Below are 16,723 nucleotides of genomic sequence, written 5' to 3' on the forward strand. Positions count from 1 at the left end.
CAGCTCAACTCTGAGCTGTGGAGGTCAGGAACGGTTGGTCTCTCCCTCTCACAGTAGACAACAAGGTGGGGAAATGAAGGAAAGAAGGGCCGCTCAGTATACTGATCCCAGAAGCAGCTGGAGCTGGGCCTCAGCTTCCCATCAGCAGAGCTACTAAGGAGCAGGGAAAGTCTCCACCTCTAGGATCTCCACCAAGCTGGCTCTAGGTGCCTAGGGAGTGGCAGTGTGCGTCCAGCATGTGGGGGCAGGGAGGAGATACCCATCCACGGGATAGACTGCATGCTGTGAGGTCAGCCAAGTTCACCTGCCTCTTCCTCTGCCAGGCCTCCACCTCCGCCTGATGGCCTTGCTCTCCACCACCAGCCTGGGGTGGCTTTCCTGTATCCTTCAAGCTCCTTCAGGGCAGGAACCCAGCACAGAAATAAAGGATTGGTTAAACAAATGGATGAAGCATAAAAGAATCCAAAGGACCACAATGCCATAAGCCAAAAGCACTCATCTTAAAGGAGGAATTAATGGGACTTCCCTGGTGGTCCAGTGGCTAAGACTGTGCTCCAGTGCAGGGGGCCCAGGTTCAATCCCTGGTCGGGGAACTAGACCCCACATGCTGCAACTAAAAAAAAAAAAAAAGATCCTGCATGCTGCAGCAAAGAAAATTGAAGATCCCACATGCTGCAACTAAGACCCAGTTTAGCCAAATAAATAAATATTAGAGGTGAGGGGATTAGTGATAGCCATCAGCCCGAGACAGGGAAATGTTTGGTAGCAGGGCTGTGGGTATGTGCTTCACGTTACCTGGCAGGTCCCATACAGGACACCCACATTTCAGAGGACAAATGACTTGCCTAGACTCATGCAGCAAGAGAGAGACCACCCCTGTGCTGGAGAAGACCACCCCTCCTCCAGAGGCACAGGAGGAGTCTGAGCAGCGGTGAAGGTGTGTATATCCTGAGTTTATCTCACCTGAACTGTTTCCTCATCCATCCGTGAACCACATACCAGCCTGCAGGGTCGAGGTGAGGCTTAAACACACTCAGGTGTGTAAGGTGCCTTGTGAATCAGCTCTATACCAGTATTAGCCGAAGGAGCAAAAGACGAGAGGAGTCAAAGTCATCTCTAGGCTGTGCCATGTGCGCAGTGCTAACCTTGCTGACCTCTTCCTCTCCAGGACAAGAGCAAGGCCACCAGAGGATCCCTGTCCCAAAGGCCTTGTCGCCCCAGACCCAGCTCGCTGCCGCCCACCCTGCCTGAGGAAGAAACTCGCAGGATTGCACGGATATTTTCTTCCCAATTCTCGCAGAAGGACTAATACAGCCCAAAAGACTGAGGGAAGGACGACCCGCCCACTCACCCTCAGCCTTGTCCGGCTTCCTTCAGGGCTGTGAGAGCCCTAAGACCACCACCAGCCTGGTCCCTGGACACCAGTCACCCCAGACTAGAGGAGCATCCCAAACCGGGGCCGTGTCCACCTGCCAGGACTTAAGCTTCCTCCGATGGTGAGGCAAAGGCGGAACACAGTGGATTCCAATGCCCAAGTGGCCCACCATCTTTTGACGAGGGGACCCAAGCAGACATCCTTCAGCTGGGAAGCTCCTCCCAGTGTCCTCCACAGAGCCTGCTGCTGACACAAGCCTACCCTCTCCCTGAATATGATGGGCCCTTTTGCCTTTAAGGGTTGGGGAAGGTGGGTGGAGAGTTTGGGCATCGGACATAGCCAGGGAAATCCAAGGACCACTTCCAGTTTATTTGCTTGGGAATAAGGGTATTTTATAGATAAAATTATTTTTATGCTGTGTTGAATTAATCAGTAGGAAAGGAGGGGGAAATTACCTCCTTCGAACTTTTTATCTGATTGTCTGAAATTCTAACCATGCTTTTAACTTATTGTTTTTACCCAGCTCTGAAGGTCATTGCTCCTGCCTGTGTTTGAATAAAATGATACTGGTATTTGTATTCTGTGCACAAGTGTTTACTGGGTTGGCCTCTAGAGTGTTAGGAATTTGTGCTCTAACAGCCACAGGGAAAGCTTGACAACCATACCGGCCCTTGGAGAAGCTCATCTGGAACCAGGGGGCTAGGGTCACCATGAGACTTCTGACTCCCCCAAAGATTAGGTTGGTCTAGATTGGAGTGACACCTAGTATTTCCTCTGCTGGTTCCTCAAGTCTGTCAGCCAAGTAAAGGGGTCGCATGCTACAGGCCTGCTTGAATCCCCCATCTCTCTGGGATGAGTACATGGTTCTGGCTTAGACTCAGATTCCACACATTTGAGCAGCTACCACAGACAGGCCCTGTGTGGAGAGGATTAGAAAGGGGCAGAGGGGAGGGGAGAGGAGGGAACATGAAGGGCCCCGCTTTCCACCCCAAGCACAGGTCATCTCAATCCTCAGAGCAGCTCTACAACCCACATACTGTGGTTCGCATCTTATAATCTGAAGTTCAACAGAGTTACGTGACTTGCCTCTGTTCATGTACCTAGGAAGTAAGTCACCACATGAGACACCTCCAGACACATCAGAAGGCTTCTGTGCCCAGGGTACGGTCAGTTAAGTGTTGTGAATTCAGAGAGTTTGGGGAGGTTGTTGGGGGGGAACCATGTGGACTGGAACAGTGAGAGAAGGCTTCCTGGAAGTCTGGGGGTAAGCCAGCAGGGCATCTGGGGCCACATGCTGTGGAGGGGCGAGCAGAGAGCCGCTGGTTCTGCTGCTTCCTGATAGGCGCCCTCAGGCCTGACTATGCCTCTGTCTGAGCCTCTGTCACCTCATCTGTAAAGCAAGATAACAAGCCCCACTTCAGTGGGTTGCTGCTAAGCTTGGATGATGACATTTGTGAAAGTGCTTCGTCTGCACTTGGCCCTTGGCGGAAGCTCAGGAAATGCCAGCCCCACCCACTCCTCCCCCACTGAGCAGAGCAAGTCAGTAGACAGGCGAATTCACCACTAACCCTGAGACAGGCAGGACAGGCCCCAGAGGGGACCCAGAGGAAACACAGGCTGCCTTCCTCGTCGGTCAAGTGCCATCAGACCAGCGTGTCCCCTTCATCTGTTCATCTGGGCCCCTAACCTTCAGGCTGCCAGCTCACCCCCTCCCCAGCGTCTCCCTCTCAGCTCACCAGCTGCCTGCCTGCCAGGAGATTTCAAGGCCCAGGTCTCCACCTGCCTCGAAGCTACACACAACCCACAGAGGGGCCATCAGAAGTCCAGGCCTGAGGGCTTTAGCCTCAGGTGACGAATATTTATAAATCCTGCTCCAACTCCTGTAAATAACTCGATGGGTTTGAGTTAGGATTAGGACTCCTACCCAGGCGGAGGGCAGCCTCTAGTAACACAGAGGCACCCTGAGGGTCTGAACCCCCCTCTACTCCTATAGATACTCTACCAGCATCTTCTCCCCAGAAGGTGGTTGTCTTTCCCAGCAACAGCTCAGAAGCACCCTGCCGAGCATGCAGCACAGGGTGAGGCCGGAAGGAGCATGCTTGTTCCCACCACAGCCAGTAGAACCAGCCGCTGTCTCCCCACTGCCCTCAGCACTCCCACCACAGAGCCCCGCAAATGGGTGCTGCTGATCTCCCAGAGGCTGATTGATTTCAACCCATAGCAGCCAACTTTGGAACTTCTAGCACAGGCTGGATTCTGGAGAAACGGAGCCAAAGCAGACAGGGCTGGCCCTGCCCTCAGAGAGCACCCAGGCCCACGTGAGCTCAGCTGCCCACGCTCCGGGTTTCTCCAGGGCCCACTGCCCCTATTTACCCCTCCACACCTCCTGGCTGCAATTCCCCCACCACCTCCAGACTGCCATTCTCAGGTGGAGCCAAAAACCTCCTTCCAGAGCCCTCCTCACCTCGGCGACCTGAGCAGCTCCCCTTATAGGACTAACCCAGCTGCCTGTTCTGTTGACATTAGAGCAGGGCCTGGCCCGAGGAGGAGGACCTTGGTACTTGATCTGGACCCATAACCACTTGTTCTGTGGCCACGGCTCTACGCCCAAGTCTAGAAGTGGCCTCTGCCCCACCAAATTAACTCCCATCCCTCTCCACCTCTTCCTCTCTCCTCCCCTTCCCCTTCCCCTCCCTCTTGGTCACCAGGTTCCCAGGTTCAGACTTGCCCAACCTTTACCCTCAGTGCCTATCACTGGCTGCTGTAAGGGACCCTCCCCAGATCCGTTTAGCTCCAGTGGTGTCCATGCTGAAGCCTCCAAGTGTCATGTCACAGAGAGTAGTATTCACAGCAGATAGGTCCAAAGTACATTATCATTTACAGGCTGGAAGTCAGGCCCTGCCACATAACTGTATGACCTGGGCACGTCCCTGTCCCTCCCTATCAGTTCTCTCCTCTGTAAACTAAGCATTAAAATGCATGAATCCTCAGTCATAAAAAGGCATGAAGTGCTGACACATGATCCAACAAGGATGAACTTGGAAATCACTATGGTAAGTAAAAGAAGCCAGTCACAAAAGGTCACATATTGTGTGATTCTATTTGTATGAAATGTTCAGGATAAGCAAATCTATAGAGACAAAGTAGACTAATGATTGCTTGGGTGGCTTTGGAGGGAAGGGAAAACAGAAATGACACTGTTGTGTACGGAGATGTATGGGGAGGGAGGTAACGAAAATGTTCTAAAATTGTGATGACTGATGGTTGTGTAACTGTGAATATGGTAAAAACCACTGAACTGTACCAGTTAAACAGGTAAATTGCACGGGAATTATATCTTAATAAAGCTTTGGGAAAAAAGACTCCTAATCATACCTACCTCATAAGAGTTGTGAAAGAAATAATGTATGTAAAGTTTCTAGCACGTGGTAGGCACCAAGAAATGAGTTAGCATCCATTGTTACTATTAAGAGAAGGCCCAGGGAAGCCCTGACAAGACCATCGTGGCAGCCTTGGCCTTTGGACTCTCAAAAGTGACAAGTCCAACCCCCACCACCCCATATACACCCTCATCACCCAAAGGAGCTCTTCTTTCATCAACTGCAATGGGGTGTTTTAAAGAAGCCCAAGTCAAGGGAACTGAAGCAGGTCTGGAACTCTGACCTCCCCCCTCGCATCCCTGCCCTGCACCAGCCGCCTCTGGTCAAGTGACCAGGCTGTCAAGTAGCTACTCCAGGGTAAGGTTTCAGGTCAGCCAGAGTGTATAAAGACAGGTGCCAAGCCAGAGGCTGCGGAGACACCAGCAAATGGCAAAGGGGCATTCAGATCCCTGCTGCCGCCTCCTGGGATGGAGCCCTGAGGAGCCTTAAAGAGGCCCCATGCTTCCGCCATCCTGGCTGCCCCTACAGGTAAGACCCCACCCTCCAGCCCATCTTCCTCCTCCATGTTCTCCCAAAGGCAGCTGGCAGCCAGAGCTGGTAGCACACAGCAGGTAGAGCCTGAGTCAAGAGGAGGGAAAGAGCCCTGATGAGGGCGCTGCTGGCGCTGGGACTCCACCCCCACTCCTGTCTCTCACCAGGGACTCGCTTCCCTTTTGCTCTGCTGGCGGCCTCTGCTGTGACTTTGCAAATCCCCAAAGAGAAGATGTGGTTTTCTCCTTAGTCTGGCCCAGAGTACCCGCAATTCCTCCAGAGCATAAAGCCCTTTCCCCAGGAGGCCCTCCTCCCTGACTCAGCAGGCGTGCAGGAGAGGCTTTGCTGGGAAGGTGGGGTCAAGGGCATCTCAGAACAGGAACTCTGATCCCTGCTCCAGAGCCACCACGGAAAACTTGTTTCTAATGCAGATTTCCAGGGCCCTGGCTCAGACCTGAATCTCCGGCTGAGGGCCAAGAATCTGGTCTGTAAATAAGCGGCTCCAGGTCCCCTGAGCTTGCTCTGAAGTCTGAGACTGGGAGGTGGGCCTGGAGCAGGTGCCATTCACTGGGCTCGAATCCCTCTCCATCCCTCTAGCCTTGTGACTAGCTGAAGCCCTCAAAGCCTCGGGGCCCTTGGACCCAGACAGTCACAACAACTATCTTGTAGCCTTGTAAAGGGGTTGAATTAGTCACTGCTTCTAAAGCCCTCAGCGCAGTGTCTGGTGCAAAAAGTGCTCAGCAGATGTTAACGGGGCACCACTACTCTGGGTGTGCAAGGCTGGAATGACTCGTTCCTCACGCTCTAGCAGAGCACAGAGAGAAACTTCTGCTCTACCCTTCACCTATGTCAGTGGGATAGGTCTGCTGGCCGCTGCTGCCGTTGCTGCTGCTAAGTCGCTTCAGTCGTGTCCGACTCTGTGCAACCCCATAGAAGGCAGCCCACTAGGCTCCCCTGTCAGTTGCCATTTCCTTCTCCAATGCATGAAAGTGAAAAGTGAAAGTGAAATCGCTCAGTCATGTCCGACTCTGCAACCCCATGGACTGTAGCCTACCAGGCTGCTGGCCGCTAGGGCTTCCCAAGTACCCTTTCAGGAGGCTGGAATAAAGGAAGAGGTTGGGGAGCACCAGCCTCAGGACCCGTACCTCTGCCCACCCTGGTGGCCTCCCCCTGTCCCGCCCCCACGTGACCAGTGAAAGTCTAGAGCCCACCCCGCCTGAGTCCATGCCCATCCACTCCGCCCCCATGGGGGGCTCAAGACAGCCTCTGGAACAAGTTCTGGCTTGCCTCCTGGTCGCTGCTCTTGACCAAGGCCAGGCTCCAACACCTCTGGTGCACCATCCCTTCAACCTCACTGGTCTCGGAGCCTCCACTGGCTCCCTCCCTGTCCAGCCCCGACGCCTACACCAGCCTGACCTAAACACAGGTCTGATGGTGTCATCCCTCAACTTGAAAACACCAGCCAGTCCCCATTCTTGCTAGATTAAGTACAGCTAGGGCATTTGAGGCCCTCCATCAAAGAACACTGTGGGCATCTGTCTCAGCTTCTTCCCCATTTCCCCACGTCGGCCCATGGGGTCCCTTGGTCAACTGGTCCTCCCTGGGCCCCTCTGGCCCTGGGCCATCTGGATACCAGGCGGCACTGAGAAGCGGGACAAATAGCTCCTGTCCTTGCTTTGGGGCCCCCATCTAGGGAAAACTCACGGCAGTTAATGAGCTAATTCTAGGGACTTCCCTGACTGTCCAGTGGTTAAGATTCCATGCTTCCACTGCAGGGGCCACAGGTTCGATCCCTGGTCAGGGAACTAAGATCCCACATGCTGTGCAGCCAAGGGGGGGGAAAAAAAAAGTGAGCCAATTCTAAAGAAGGTCTGGGACAGAGGCAGCCAAGGACAAAGGAGGTTCAGAAGGGAAGCCATATCTGATGGTTCAGCCCCCTGGCTGGCGACACAGGCTCCCCAGGGAGACAGACCCAGCCCAGAAGGCACAGTTCATGAAGCGCTCAAAGCCACCCAGTGGGGCCTGGCCCATCACAAACACTCCATACCAGGGGCCAAGGGCAAGGAACGTGCAGTCACACGGCTCTAGGGGCCCCACCTCTGCACCTCAGTTCCTAACTCTTGAGAGTGGAGTGAAAATACCTAACTTGGCAGAATTCTTCTATTAGAGCCTGGGTGGCCACCAAACATTTTGGAAAAGGGACACTCGTACAACCAATAAGAGACACTAGAGAACACAGCGCCCCGGGGCCTCTCCTGCCCTGGGAGTCAGGCTCTCAGATTTCTGAAGCTGAGGATCTCGGCAGCCCTGCTCCTGTCAGAGGAGGAGCTGGACTGGGGAAAGGCCAGGGCCTGAGGGAAGAGAGGCTGAGGGATGTGGACACTGGGAGCTGCTCCTGCACTCCCTCAGACACATGCATTCCAACCCCAAAAGAGGAGCCAGAGCCTCCCCACCAGGGACCAAGCCTCCTGGCAGTTGCTGGGCTTCTGTCGGGCGAATGGGAAGGAGGACGGTGTTCCCTCGGCTGGCCCACCATGCTGTCCCCTCAACCAGACTCAGCTCCGCATCAGCCCTCAGGGAGCAACGCAGAAAGGCAGGCAGATAGGCTGTGGGGCGAGCACTGCCTGGGGAGCCCAAGCCCTGACTGTGACAGGCGCCGGTCTCGGCCTCCCCGGGAGCGTTGTCTTCCTCTGCCAGCCTGGACAGCCGTGCCCACCAGACCTCCTCACCAAGCTGCTGTTGCACATGCTTAGCACTTAAGTCCCCAGAGAGGGGGGTTCATGTAATTCAAAGGGCTTTGAATATCCGCAACCAAAAGGCAAGATGGTGGACATCCATTCTACCACATCCATTGGGGCCGCTGAGTGGAATGAACAGTGAAAGGGGTCTTATTGCCACCACAAGACCCTGGCTGCAGTTCTGTGAATTTGAGGAAGTCTCTCTCCATCTTAAGCCTCTCTTTTCCCACCTGTAAAATAGATTTAAATGCCATCTTGCCCTCTTTCCAGCACTGTTTCAAGCCTAGCAGAGCAGAGCAACCCACGCTCTGACACTGGTGACTCTGAGCAGGCCAACATCTCTGAGCCCCCACTGAATCAGCCCAAAGTGGGGAGAGGAGAGAAGCTACCCCACAGCCAAGCTGTGAGAATTTAGTGAGACGGTGTATAGAGGTCCGCCCCCAGAGCCCCATGCCCCAGCCATTCCCTCCTCCTCGTCTAAACCTGCCCTGGACTGCCTCACAGAGCAACCTGGAGCCCCCTCCCACTTCTCCAGCTGCTGCAGTCTTGCCCACCTTCCCAGGCTCTCCTCCCACCCCTACCATGTTGATTTGGGATGGCAGGACCTAAAGTGATAAGGCTGGGTAAGCTCTCCATATACCAGCATATTAAAAAAATAAAACATCACTTTGCTTACAAAGGTCCATATAGTCAAAGCTATAGTTGTTCCAGGAGCCATGTACAGATGTGTGAGTTGAACTATAAAGAAGGCTGAGCTCTGAAGAATTGATGTTTTTGAACTGTGGTGCTGGAGACAACTCTTGAGAGTCCCTTGGACAACAAGGAGATCAAACCAGTCCATCCTAAAGGAAATCAACCCTGAATATTCATTGGAAGGACTGATGCTGAAGCTGAAACTCCAATACTTTCGCCACCCGATGTGAAGAGCTGACTCATTGGAAAAGACCCTGATGCTGGGAAAGATTGAAGGCAGGAGGAGAAGGGGACGACAGAGGATGAGATGTTAGGATGGCATCACCGACTTGATGGACATGAGTTTGAACAAATTCTGGGAGATAGTGAAGAACAGAGAAGCCTGGCGTGCTGCAGTCCATGGGGTCACAAAGAGTGGGACATGACTGATCAACCAGACAACAACCATACCCCAGGGAGCAGGCCTTCCCCAGGAAGCAGCTTGAGGCTAGGGAAGGAGAAGAGGGTTGTGGTGTGGAGTCAGAACCAGGTCTGTCTCTGCCTGAGCCTTTATGCAATAAGGACCACTTCCAACGGGGAACGGAAAGGGCAGGGTGAGGATGGCAAGAGATTAGGGAGGAAAGCGGCCTGTTCTTATAAGTCAAATCCACACAGCTAAGACAGCCCCTGCTCAGGCTTTTCACTTAGAAACCCACTCCTGGTGCCGAGGGGAATCTGGGGATGGGCCTGGAGGGCACACATCCCATCCCCTCCCCTGGCCTGTCCCCTGCAGCCTTCTCCATGCACTGAAGCCCAAGGCTGGGCTGCAGCCTCTCTCCTTGGACCTCCACTGGGCCCTGGAGGGACCGGGCAGAGCCTCTGGGACCATGGTTGGACTGCAACCTTCAGAGAGGCCCCCCACAACGGCTGTGAAGTTCCTGGGGGCGGGCACGGCGGCCTGCTTTGCTGACCTCCTCACCTTTCCACTGGACACAGCCAAGGTCCGCCTGCAGGTAGGTGCCCTTTGGCCAAGGGTCATTGTTCCCAACAATGGAGGGGCTGAGTTCTCCACCAGGGCACCTACGGCGTCTGCCCACCTGCCCTTCCTCACAGAGAACCCTGAGCAGGTCACTCACTATCCATGACCCTACCTCACCATCCTCTCATCACCATCACCCAAGATCTTAATTCCTTGGCAGGACATGCCAGGGTCCTTATATGGCCTTGCCCTACTTTGTAAGCCATTAAGTGAGAAGTAAGGAATTACCGTGTAAGCTTGGGCAAGTCACAGACAACTTGTAATGAAAAAAATCATCACCCTCCGTTTCACCACACTATGTACAACAGTTTATGAGCTGGCAACTGCTACATAGAACTGTCATTTTTACTGAGACGTGACACTGTGACCAGGCTTGTTCCGAGGTCCAGCCCCAGGCAGGGCCCCCTGCACACAGCCCCACCCAAGTCCTCATACTCTGCGGGGTGTCCCTCAGATCCAGGGGGAGAACCAGGTGGCCCAGGCGTCCCGGAGTGCCCAGTACCGCGGGGTGCTGGGCACCATCCTGACCATGGTGCGCACTGAGGGCCCCTGCAGCCTCTACAGCGGGCTGGTCGCCGGCCTGCAGCGCCAGATGAGCTTCGCCTCCATCCGCATCGGCCTCTACGACTCTGTCAAGCAGTTCTACACCCCCAAGGGATCGGACCGTGAGTGCTGAGGGGTGGGTCAAAGCAGGATCTAGGCTGTGGGTCAGGAGATCAGGGCAGTGCACACTCAGAGGCAGAGCTGAGGCTTGGGAAGCTGGTAACAGGGGCTCGCGAGGAGACTGAGCCTCTGTCGTGGATCCAGAACCCTGGCCTGGGAGAGGTGGGCTTGGGGCAGGGGCAGCCCCCAGAGACCAGCATCAGGCCCGCAGAGGTGCGGGGTAGTACAACGCTGGCCCGCTTGCTCTCCTCCTCTCCAGACTCCAGCATCGTTACCCGGATTTTGGCGGGCTGCACCACGGGGGCCATGGCAGTGACCTGTGCCCAGCCCACGGACGTGGTGAAGATCCGCTTTCAGGCCAGCATGCACACTGGGCCGGGGAGCAACAGGAAGTACAGTGGGACAATGGATGCCTACAGGACCATCGCCAGGGAGGAAGGGGTTCGGGGCCTGTGGAAAGGTAGGTCTGGACTCCAGGCTTGGGGGGCTTGGGCAGCGTCTTCTCCACCCTAGGGCTGGGACAGGGAACTGAGCAAGCAGGGAGCTCCCATCACGACTATTCCAGCAGTTCTAAAGGAATATCCTAACATATCCCAATGTGCCAGCTGACCAGCCATACTGCCCCAAATTCAGTTCAGTTTACCAACCCTTCACCACGGGCAGGGCTGTGAGGGAGATAGAAATGAACAGAGGATACCCTCAGGGCTCACAGTCACAGAGGAGGGGGCCATGTCAAGGAGCAGCCATTCCACAGGGCAGGATGTGCTGAGTTCACATAGAGGTGCAGGCCACGAGGGCTTAGGGGTTTGGGGGGCAGAGGCAATGTGAAAGTTGGGCCTCAAAGTTCCAGTGAGCTCCCGGTGTGTTTAAAGGGAAGGAAGGGCCTCCCCTATGAGGGGTGACTGCTGTGCATGGAGAAGAAACAGTGGCCACTGAGGGAAGCAGTCATGAGGAAGGGGCTTCCTTGGGAACAAAACTTTAAGGTTCCCTGTGTGTTTAAGTGGTGACCACCTTGACAAATAACGTTGTCTCTCCCACATGCGGCCAGGGCTCACATGAATCTTGCAGAAGAAAACAATGGCCCAGTGACGGTTAAAGGCAGGACGCCTGAGTCATAGCCTTGCTTGCTGCGTGCCTTCCTGGAGCCCAGCCCTCATCTGTGAAACCAGCGGGCGGTCTCGACCCTCTCCAAGGGCCCTGCCATGGCTGCAACCTGTCACTGTTTCAAAAGCCTATAATTCCTCTCCCAAGAAAGGCTTCCTTTTCTGGGTCTAGCCAGGTCTCATGGAGGCATATTTTAATTTTGATGGGTATTGCAGTTTATCCTCTGAAATGTGGCCCAAACACACACAAGAGGGTCTCTCTGCTTTTTGTCTCTAAAATGGACATGGGTAATCAGAGCTTTTAACATCGGAAAGGAGAGTGTGGAATCTGCCCGTCTAGGGTGGGCTCCTCTAGACCACTGGAACGAGGCACCATATCCCCGCACTGGGCCTGTGGCCTTGCAGCCAGGGGGTCCACTTCTTCTATTTCACACTCATCAGCCCCACCCCCTTCCTGACAGGAGTTCTGCCCAACATCACGAGGAATGCCATTGTCAACTGTGGTGAGATGGTGACCTATGACATCATCAAGGAAAAGCTGCTAGACTACCACCTGCTCACCGGTGAGGCCCTGGGCTCCAGGCAGATAGCCCTCCCAGTCTGGAGGGGACTGGGACTCCACAGAGTGGGTACCACCCACAGGCACCACTTTAGAAGGAGTGGAGGGAGGCACGGTGCCCAGCATTGTTAGGATGAGTAAGGAAGAACCCTAGACGGGAGGCCAGAGACCTGGGCTCCAGCCCAGCACCATTTCTCCCTGTGCACCTTCAAGCAAGGGTCACCTTCTCTGACCAGTTTCCTCTAATGAGGTGATTGGGCCGGATTAGCTTCCAACTCTGGGACAGCCCAGCTTTGTGAGTCCTTATCAAGAGCCCCACCTTGGCACTGCAAGAGATTTGGAAAACACTATCCTCATACTTGGGCTTCCCTGGTGACTCAGACGGTAAAGAATCTGCCTGCAATGCAGGAGATACAGGTTCTATCCCTGGGTCAGGAAGATCCCCTGGAAGAGGAAATGGAACCCACTCCAGTATTCTTGCCTCGGGAAGTCCCATGGGCAGAGGAGGCTGGTGGGCTACTGTCCAGGGGCTTGCAGAGAGTCAGATATGCCTGAGCACAGGAACTAGACTATGCCAACCTCATGCTCAAGGAGCTCAGCTTCATTAGGGACAAACGACGAACACACGTGAAACAGAAAACAAGGGCCCTCTTCATCTCACAGCCCAATATCTGCTCTTCCCCACCCTGCGACAGACAACTTCCCCTGCCACTTTGTCTCTGCCTTTGGAGCTGGCTTCTGTGCCACCCTGGTGGCCTCCCCAGTGGACGTGGTGAAGACGCGGTATATGAACTCGCCCCCAGGCCAGTACCACAGCCCCTTCGACTGTATGCTGAAGATGGTGACCCAGGAGGGCCCCACAGCCTTCTACAAGGGGTGAGCTCCCCTCCTGCCACCAGCACCCCTTCCTAGAGAACCAGGCCTCCCTCCCCATCTCCCTTCCTCCCCTCCATGTACAGCATGTCTGCCATGGGATCACCTAGAAACGCAGTGTTGAACAGCACAGATGTAAATGTCACAAAGGAAAATCACAATATAAAGACCTAAGGAAATGTTTCTTTGAAAAGAGGGGACCAAATCTGAATTGAAGATCAGGGAGGCCTATCTGAGGAAAAAAAAAAAAAGGAGTCTAGGCATAGATCCAAGTGCATCCCCCAAACACACAGGAAGGGGAGGAGGAGGGAAAGGTGCTTGGTAATCCTGAGGCTTTTCCCTGACCCACCGCCATCACTACGGATCACCACTGCCGACAGCCCATGTGCTTCACGTGTTCCTGGCATTTACCATTCCCTCTGCACGGAAGCCATTCCTGCGCCGTCCACGTGCTCTACGCCTTAACTGTCCTTCAAGACTAGTTCAAATACCACCTTCTCCCTAACACTCGCAGATACAAATTCTCCCCCTCTGTGAACTTCAGCAATACTTCCCTGATACCATTTTTATGGTACCCACCACTTCCTACTTTGTAGGATAGTGTTTGTAAGTTTAAATGATCCCGCATGCTAGAGTGCAAGCTCCTTGCAGCTAGGGACTGTGGCTTATACAGCTGACCCTTGAACAAATGCCAGGGTTACAGACATGCACCCCATGCAGTTACAACTTATAGTCAGCCCTCCATACACGTGGTTCCTCTGTTGCCATGGTTTCTGCACAATCCTCGTCCCACACCCACAGATTGAGCCAATCTCAGATCATCAGTATTTAATATTAAAGAAACTCTCTAAGTGGACCCACACAGTTCAAACCTGTGTTGTTCAAGGGTCAACTGTATACATCTTCCACTTCCCAGAGTCCCCAGCACAAAATCAGCTCTCTATAATTAAGTTATGAACAGTCACCGTGACCACCAAGTCACTGAGCATGAGGACTTGGGTTAACGCGTCACATATATTATCTCCACACTCCCCCTGAACTGGGCCAGTTCTCCACATTTACTGAGAAGGAGAATGAAAACAGAAAGGTCACGGAACTTCTTCCAGCTCACAAAGTTTAAATGGAAGAGCCGCGGCTCAAACCCTGACCTTTAGACACCACCCACTCCATCCCACACTGAGCTCTTTGCTTGGCCCTCGTACCTCCACCACTGAGGATGGTTTTCTGGCACTCACCACTGGATTAGGCCCAACAAGCACACATGTCCTCGACCCCAGGATGATGTCACGAAACTGAGTTTCAGCTGACAGTTCTTTTCCCGTAAATGCCGCCATCAGAAGGCTCTTCATCCCACTTGCCTCAGTTTGTACTTTCACCTGGGAAACATTCCCTGAGCACTTCATGGGTGCTGGGCCCTGTGCTGTGCTTCTTTTGAAGAGCAGCTAAACAAGCAGGGGACATTTATTGAGGATTTACTAATACCGAACCCTGTCCATTATCACTGAATCCTCTCGACAATGTCCTCCAGTTACAGGTAAGTAAACTGAGGCTGAGAAAGATTAAGAAGCTGGTCAAGCTGGGATTTGAACTCAGGACTAACCCCAGAGTTCACATTTGCTGCCCCCGTGCCCATCTTCCCTGTGAGAGGCCCAGGCTGAGGGTTCAGGAGAGGCCCTGGTGTGAGATTCTGGTGCCCAAGCCAAGTCCCACAGAGACAAGAACAACCAGCCCAGCAAGGAGAAGAGCAAGCAGAAGGACCAGCGTGGGCAAAGGTGTGGGAGGAAGGGTCTGACAAGAGCTGAGAGAACCAGGAGGGGATTAGCAGAGAGACAGGCTGAAGAGGAGAGCAGGAGCCAGGCTCCTCCCGGAGTTGGTGAACCATAGCTGAGGTGAGGTGGTCACAGGACAGGCTGGCTCTTGGGAGATTAGCTAAATTTGGCATCAAGTTGTTTTTGCCTTGCGATGCCTCCAGCTGGGGGCAGGGGCCTCCTCAGGGGTGGCTGCTCAGGTTGTAAACGAGCCCAGAAACACTCAGCGGTGGAGCGGAGTCAGGGGTTTCAACTGAGCTATCTCACCCGGGTCTCTAAAGAGAAACTGGCAGCAATCATAGCTACCTGATAAAACGGTGAGAATTAACTGCCTAACGCAGTAACTCTGCTCAAAGTGCTAGTTTTCCTTCCTTGCCTGACTCCGACTTCTGCCTAAACTCCTTCAGTAGGAAGGAAATGACAGAACAATCTCAGAAGTGCTCCTGACTAACGGAAGTTCAGCAGCAGCACCGAGTGGGGAGGGCACACAGATCTATGCGGGACTCCAGTCCACCCACCTGACCAATGGTTGTCTCTCTCATCAGATTTACACCCTCTTTTCTGCGTTTGGGATCCTGGAATGTGGTGATGTTCGTCACCTACGAGCAGATGAAACGGGTCTTGATGAAAGTCCAGATGCTACGAGACTCTCCATTTTGACTAAGACAAGGCTACTTAGTATCTAACTAGGACAAAACCAGTTCAGGTTGGAATAAAGCAGTGGGTCCACGCCATAGGGACACAGACCCGTACATGTTTGTTTACAGAACTGTTTACTTGATGCTGACTCAAGAGACAGAAGAATAGGAAGGATTGTGGTCTTCAGTGCTTTGTCTTAAGAACACCTTTGTTTTGCACTGACAAGGTGGAAAATAAATTATATTAATTTGTGAAATCCATCAGGTTGGATGCCTAACATTTAGGCAAGGAAAAATAAACCAAAACAGATCTATTTGGGTAAAACAGAAGTTTGCATACTTATATCCCCTGGAAGATCTGATTAGACGATGAATTATAAACAGGAATGACTGCAAGCATGGAACAAGAGTGTCCCGCACTTCCCTTGGAAATCAGCTAAGGAATCTAGTGAGACACCACCAAAGCAACACAAAGACTTTTGACTGCAGCCTTCGGTTAGCCACAGATGATCAGCTGTATTTGTTATGTGTCTGCGTGTAGAATCCACTGGGATTGTGGGAAATGTGAGAGAGGAAAAAAAGAGAAAACCTAGAAACTGTGTCAAAGGAGCACAGCTGGGCCAGTGTGAGGCTGAGACCCGTAAATGTTCGCTGACAACACTGGAGAACCAAAAGGGCAGCCTCAGTTTCCTTTCCTGTAAAATGGGAGTGATAATCCTTTTCCTCCTATCTCACTTGGGGTGTTTATGAGGATCAAGTGAGAAGCTGGGCAGAAAAGCACATTATAAAAGCAAAAGCTCTGGACAAGTGTGCATAAAAGGACAATGCCTTGGAAAAGATTTTGTCGATTAGTGAGGAAGTGCCAGGGAAGAAGTTTTTGAAAGACACAGTTGCCTAGAGGTGAGACCAAAGGAACCAGGAACTCGGGGGCCAGGGGTGACAGAGAATGGTGTACAGCTGCCGGAGCCCCACTCCCAGGCAGCCCCCACTGACCCACTGGACTGTGAGGCACCTTGAAGGGTGTGGAGTCTGGGGACAAAGAGGTAAAAGCTGGGCTAATATATCAGGACTCAGAATTTTTGAAAATTATCATGACTCAATAAAGGAATTCACACCTTGAGTGTGGGAATGAAAAGAGCCACTTTTCCGCCTTCTCTTTCTTAGATGGAATTTCCCTTTCTCATTTCAGGCATCCTGTTCATCAGCGCAGGGCCATGCCTGGCCCCTCACACATACACTGCCTTCTGCGCTTCTGCAGCCCGGCTGCTCAGCATTTTAAGGGTTTGACTCCTCCATTTATAAAAGGCAGGCTTGAACCAGATGACCTTCTCCTAAACTTAACTG

The 16,723-nt window shown here is 53.2% G+C and overlaps 2 protein-coding genes across 4 annotated transcripts in view; both read left to right on the forward strand.

Moving 5' to 3' along the window:
• C2CD3 (C2 calcium dependent domain containing 3) overlaps positions 1-1,953 on the forward strand; it is a 120,691-nt gene extending 118,738 nt beyond the window's left edge. For all 3 annotated transcript variants that reach the window (XM_018059360.1, XM_005689965.3, XM_018059359.1), the window contains one exon: positions 1,169-1,953. In XM_018059360.1, coding sequence (XP_017914849.1) covers positions 1,169-1,251 — 83 coding nt within the window. In that variant the 3' untranslated portion in view covers positions 1,252-1,953. The remainder of the gene's footprint in view (positions 1-1,168) is intronic.
• UCP3 (uncoupling protein 3) lies at positions 5,174-16,516 on the forward strand. The gene is made up of 7 exons (XM_005689964.3): positions 5,174-5,283; positions 9,490-9,709; positions 10,190-10,400; positions 10,658-10,858; positions 11,963-12,064; positions 12,756-12,936; positions 15,287-16,516. Exons 2-7 carry the CDS (start codon positions 9,584-9,586, stop codon positions 15,399-15,401), a joined length of 936 nt encoding a protein of 311 aa, XP_005690021.3. The 5' UTR covers positions 5,174-5,283; positions 9,490-9,583; the 3' UTR covers positions 15,402-16,516.

Source organism: Capra hircus, chromosome 15 (genome assembly GCF_001704415.2).
Source record: "Capra hircus breed San Clemente chromosome 15, ASM170441v1, whole genome shotgun sequence".
Lineage (NCBI taxonomy): Eukaryota > Metazoa > Chordata > Mammalia > Artiodactyla > Bovidae > Capra > Capra hircus.